We start from the raw sequence: 6,000 nt of genomic DNA on the forward strand, positions 1-6,000 counted from the left end.
ACCCTTCGGTCCAACCCGTCCATGCTGACCAGATATCCCAACCCAATCTAGTCCCACCTGCCAGCATCCGGCCCATATCCCTCCAAACCCTTCCTATTCATATACCCATCCGAATGACTTTTTAAATATTGCAATTGTACCAGCCTACACCATTTCCTCTGGCAGCTCATTCCATACACGTACCACCCTCTGCGTGAAAAAGTTGCCCCTTAGGTCTCTTTTATATCTTTCTCCTCTCACCCTAAACTTATGCCCTTGAGTTCTGGACACCCCCAACCCAGGGAAAAGACCTTGTTTATTTACCCTATCCATGCCTCTCATGATTTTACAAACCTCTGTCAGGTCACTCCTCAGCCTCCGACGCTCCAGGGAAAACAGCCCCAGCCTGTTCAGCCACTTCCTATATCTCAAATCCTCCAACCTTGGCAACATCCTTGTAAATCTTTTCTGAATGCTTTTAAGTTTCACAACATCTTTCCAATAGGAAGGAGACTAGAATTGCACGTAATATTGCAACAGTGGCCTAACCAATGTTCTGTACAGCCGCAACATGACCTTCCAACTCCTGTACTCAACACTCTGACCAATAAAGGAAAGCATACCAAACACCTTCTTCATTATCCTATCCACTGTGACTCCACTTTCAAGGTGCTATGAACCTGCACTGCAAGATCTCTTTGTTCAGCAATACTCCCCAGGACCTTAACTTTAAGTGTATAAGTCCTGCTAAGGTTTGCTTTCCTAAAATGCAGCACCTTGAATTTTTCTGAATTAAACTCCATCTGCCACTCCTCAGCCAATTAGCCCATCTGATTAAGATTCCATTGTAATCTGAGGTAACCTTATTCGCTGTCAACCTCCAATTTTGGTGTCACCTTCAAACTTACTAACTCTACCTCTTAAGCTCACATCCAAATTATTTATATAAATGATGAAAGGTAGTGGACCCAGCACCGATCCTTGTGGCACTCCACTGGTCACAGGCCTCCAGTCTGAAAAACAACCGTCCACCATCACCCTCTGTCTCCTACCTTTGAGCCAGTTCTGTATCCAAATGATTAGTTCTCACTGTATTCCATGAGATTATAACCTTGCTAACTAGTCTCCCATGGGGAACCTTGTCAAACACCTTACTGAAGTCCATATAGATCATGTCTATTGCTCCGTCCTCATCAATTCTCTTTGAGTTTTTTTGAAAAACTAACAATCAACTTTGTGAGACATACTTTCCCACCCACAAAGCCATGTTGACTATCCCTAATCAGTCCTTCCCTTTCCAAGTGCATGTACATTCTGTCCCTCAGGATTCCCTCCAACAACTTGCCACCACCGAGGTCAGGCTCACTGGTCTATAGTTCCCTGGCTTGTCTTTACTGCCCTTCTTGAACAGTGGCACTATGTTAGCCAACCTCCAGTCTTCCGGCACCTCATCTGTGACTATCGACGATACAAATATCTTAGCAAGAGGCCCAAAAATCACTTCCCTAGCTTCCCAAAGAACTCTAGGGTACACCTAATCAGGTCCTGGGGATTTATCCACCTTTATACGTTTCAAGACATCCAAAACGACGTCCTTTGTAAGATAAACATTTTTCAAGATGTCACCATCTATTTCCCTATATTCTATATCTTCCATGTCCTTTTCAATGGTAAACACTGATACAAAATACTTGTTTAGTATCTCCCCCATCTCCTGCAGCTCCACACAAAGGCCGCCTTGCTGATTTTGAGGGGCCCTATTCTCTCCCTAGTTACCCTTTTGTCCTTAATGTATTTGTAAAAACCCTTTGGATTCTCCTTAACTCTATTTGCCAAAGTTATCTTGTGTCCCCTTTTTGCCCTCCTGATTTCCCTCTTAAGTATACTCCTACTTCCTTTATACTCTTCTAAGGATTCACTCGATCTATCCTGTCTATACCTGACATATGCTTCCTTCTTTTTCTTAACCAAACCCTCAATTTCTTTAGCCATCCAGCATTCCCTATACCTACCAGCCTTCCGTTTCACCCTGACAGGAATATACTTTCTCTGGATTCTTGTTATCTCATTTCTGAAGGCTTCCCATTTTCCAGCCGTCCCTTTATCTGCCAACATCTACCCCCAACCAATTTTTCAAAGTTTTTGCCCAATACCATCAAATTTAGCCTTTCTCCAATTTAGAACTTCAACTTTTAGATCTGGTCTATCCTTTTCCATCACTATTTTGAAACTAATAGAATTATGGTCGCTGGCCCCAAAGTGCTCCCCCACTGACACCTCAGTCACCTGCCCTGCCTTATTTCCCAAGAGTAGGTCAAGTTTTGCACCTTCTCTAGTTGGTACATCCACATATTAAATCAGAAAATTTTCTTATACACACTTAACAAATTCCTCTCCATCTAAACCCTTAACACTTTGGCAGTCCCAATCTATGTTTGGAAAGTTAAAACCTCTACCATAATCGCCCTATTCTTCTTACAAATAACTGAGATCTCCTTACAAATTAGTTTCTCAATTTCCCTCTGACTATTAGGAGGTCTATAATACAATCCCAATAAGGTGATCATCCCTTTCTTATTTCTCAGTTCCACCCAAATAGCTTCCCTGGATGTATTTCCAGGAATATCATCCCTCAGCACAGCTGTAATGCTATCCCTTATCAAAAATGCCACTCCCCCTCCTCTCTTGCCTCCCTTTCTATCCTTCCTGTAGCATTTGTACCCTGGAACATTAAGCTGTCCATCCCTGAGCCATGTTTCTGTAATTGCTGTCATTTTAAAAACAGGGCAAAAAAAAACTAACATTAAGCTTTTTTTTCCTTTTGGGAATGAGGGCTCACATTATCTGACTATCTCAATGTCCTTAGAATTAATTGCACATGGGTTGCATGCGGGTAATGCAGAAATTAACTGGGAACCTACTTGTTTCTGTATGATTGGGTAAAGCTAGGAGAGTGCTGGTGGGAGAGGAGTGAGGGAAACAGAGGCGTGGTATGGCATTGGTGCATAGTTAACAGCAGAATTAGAAGACAATGAAGACATTATTCTGAAATGATGATCAGTCTAAAGTTCAGATGAATAATCCACATGCTTACAGTTTGTTAGTACAGACTGATTGGATGGTTCTATTCAACACACAGTTTTAATGTGTCTTTTCAACAAGAGAGAATACATTTTATCTGAGTAGCATAATGCACTGTCTTTTGTTAATTTCATTTCCTTGAAATTGACCGTGGAGAAGCTGATTTAATGAACAAACTGCCAAACGATTGATTATATCTTTTGAATTTCAGGGTTGAGTCAGTGACTGCAGATATGTTTGTCATCTTTAAAAGCTGAAGATTTGTTTCCTAACTGCTCATAATTCACCACAGCTGGATACTTTTCTGAATACCGATGGGTGTGTTTTGTTAACAAAACCTGATTTGTGGGCTAAAATAAAATAACTTAATTAAATAAAAGAAAATGGAATTGACCTTTTAATCTGAGTTTGTAATTATAATTTGACTTATTGTTTCTGTTGTGTTGAGATCAAAGACTCCTTTTCAAGATAGGAATTTAAAGAGATTGGTACAAATGGGTGGACTGAATCAATAGTTCTTGCATTAGAAGTGAAGCTTGTGAAATGGGGCTGAATTCCAGTAAAATATGTGAGGATCAGTTCTAAGCTTCATCAATTAGCTTCCTGTAAAATCATGCAGGCCTGAGACTAAATGCCAAGCAACTTATTTTCACTTTAACATTTGAGGAAGTCAGATGTTACGCACGTTGTATGTGAAAGAGAGGTAGCAGTAAAGCAACAAAGATGTTGCACAATGATTAAAACCACAAAGACAACACCAAAAGAGAAATGAAAATGTCATCCAGGCTATCAAGAGCAAGCTGGTCCCAGATTCAAGCACACTTCTCTAATGGATGTGGATGGGCAAGAAAACGGTCAGCAACAAAAATAAATGTCAAACAGAACAACAGAGCCCCTGCTGTAACTGGCTGAAAGGGCCCAGTTCACCCCACCCCATTCACTTACAATAATGTAATTAATGCATCCCAGTCCCAGGAGCAGCAAAGTCTGTGACCAAGAATAGGCGAGATTGACAGCATCATGTGGAGGCAAACCAAGCCTCGATATTCCGTGACCCAGCCAATGTCACCAAGGGGTGTAGTGTTTGTGACTGGCTGTTATTTCAGTGCTGCAACAGCTGAAGAACATGAAGAACGTGCAAGCCTGCACCCAAGAACTTGTAACGCTAATTGTAATGGTTTCAATGGGTTTCAAACCCGTCAGGTACACTACTCCCCTTGGTGATATTGGCTGGGTCACGTGGTATCGAGGGTTGGTTTGTCTCCACATGATGCTGTCAACCTCGTCTATTCTTGGTCAATGGCTTTGCTGCTCCTGGGACTGGGATGTAATCATTACATTATTGTGTTTCAGGTCTGAGGTGAACTGGGCCCTTTGATTCTTTCATGTTTTCCCTGGAGCATCGGAGGCTGAGGGATAACCTTATAGAGGCTTATAAAATCATGAGGGGCGTTGATAGGGTAAATAGACGAGGTCTTTGCCCTGGGGTGGGGGAGTCTAGAACTAGAGGGCATAGGTTTAGAGTGTGGGGGAAAAGATTTAAATGGGACACAAGGGGCATCTTTTTCACACACAGAGGGTGGTGTGTGTATGGAATGAGCTGCCAGAGAAAGTGGTGAAGGCTAGTACATTTAAAAGGCATCTGGATAGATTTATGAATAGGAAGGGTTGAGAGGGATATGGGCCATGTGCTGGCAAATGGGACTGGATTAGGTTAGGACATCTGGTCAGCACAGACAAGTTGGACTGAAGGGTCTATTTCCATGCTGTACATCACTATAAGATCATAAGACATAGGAGTGGAAGTAAGGCCATTCGGCCCATCGAATCCACTCCGCCATTCAATCATGGCTGATGGGCATTTCAACTCCACTCATCCGCATTCTCCCCGTAGCCCTTAATTCCTCGTGACATCAAGAATCCATCAACCTCTGCCTTGAAGACATTTCGCGTCCTGGCCTCCACTGTGCTCTGCGGCAATGAATTCCACAGGCCCACCACTCTGTGGCTGAAGAAATGTCTCCGCATTTCTGTTCTGAATTGACCCCCTCTAATTCTAAGGCTGTGTCCACAGGTCCTAGTCTCTTCGCCTAATGGAAACAATTTCCTAGCGTCCACCCTTTCCAAGCCATGTATTATCTTGTAAGTTTCTATTAAGTTTCCCCTTAATCTTCTAAACTCCAATGAATACAATCCCAGGATCCTCAGCCGTTCCTCGTATGTTAGACCAACCATTCCAGGGATCATCCGTGTGAATCTCCGCTGGACACGTTCCAGTGCCAGTATGTCCTTCCTGAGGTGTGGGGACCAAAACTGGACACAGTACTCCAAATGGGGCCTAACCAGAGCTTTATGAAATCTCAGTAGCACAACAGTGCTTTTATATTCCAACCCTCTTTAGATAAGTGACAACATTGCATTCGCTTTCTTAATCACGGACTCAACCTGCATGTTTACCTTTAGAGAATCCTCGACTAGCACTCCCAGATCCCTTTGTACTTTGGCTTTACGAATTTTCTCACCATTTAGAAAGTAGTCTATGCTTTTATTCTTTTTGCCAAAGTTCAAGACCTCGCATTTGCTCACGTTGAATTCCATCAGCCATTTGCTGGACCACTCTCCCTATGTAGGGTAGCGCAGTGGCACAGTGGTTAGCACTGCTGCCTCACAGCACCAAGGACCTGGGTTCAATGTCAGCTACAGGTGACTGTCTGTGTGGGGTTTGCATGTTCTCCCTGTGTCTGTGTGGGTCTCCTCCCACAGTCCAACATTGTGCAGGTTGGGTGAATTGATGAAGCCCTGATGAAGGGCTCTTGCCCAAAACATTGATTCACCTGCTCCTCGGATGCTGCCTGACCTGCTGTGCTTTTCCAGCACCACACTCTCGACTCTGATCTCCAGCATCGGCAGTCCTCACTTTCTTCAGGTTAGGTGAATTGA

The 6,000-nt window shown here is 43.1% G+C and overlaps 1 protein-coding gene across 1 annotated transcript in view; it reads left to right on the forward strand.

Annotated features, from left to right (window-relative positions):
• Nucleotides 1-3,376, forward strand: part of LOC132832452 (uncharacterized) — a 60,470-nt gene extending 57,094 nt beyond the window's left edge. Inside the window, exon 14 of the mRNA XM_060850470.1 lies at nt 3,272-3,376. Coding sequence (XP_060706453.1) covers nt 3,272-3,277 — 6 coding nt within the window. The 3' untranslated portion in view covers nt 3,278-3,376. The remainder of the gene's footprint in view (nt 1-3,271) is intronic.
• Nucleotides 3,377-6,000: the final 2,624 nt, after the last annotated feature.

The sequence above is a fragment of the Hemiscyllium ocellatum genome, chromosome 35 (genome assembly GCF_020745735.1).
Source record: "Hemiscyllium ocellatum isolate sHemOce1 chromosome 35, sHemOce1.pat.X.cur, whole genome shotgun sequence".
In the NCBI taxonomy this organism is placed as follows: Eukaryota; Metazoa; Chordata; class Chondrichthyes; order Orectolobiformes; family Hemiscylliidae; genus Hemiscyllium; species Hemiscyllium ocellatum.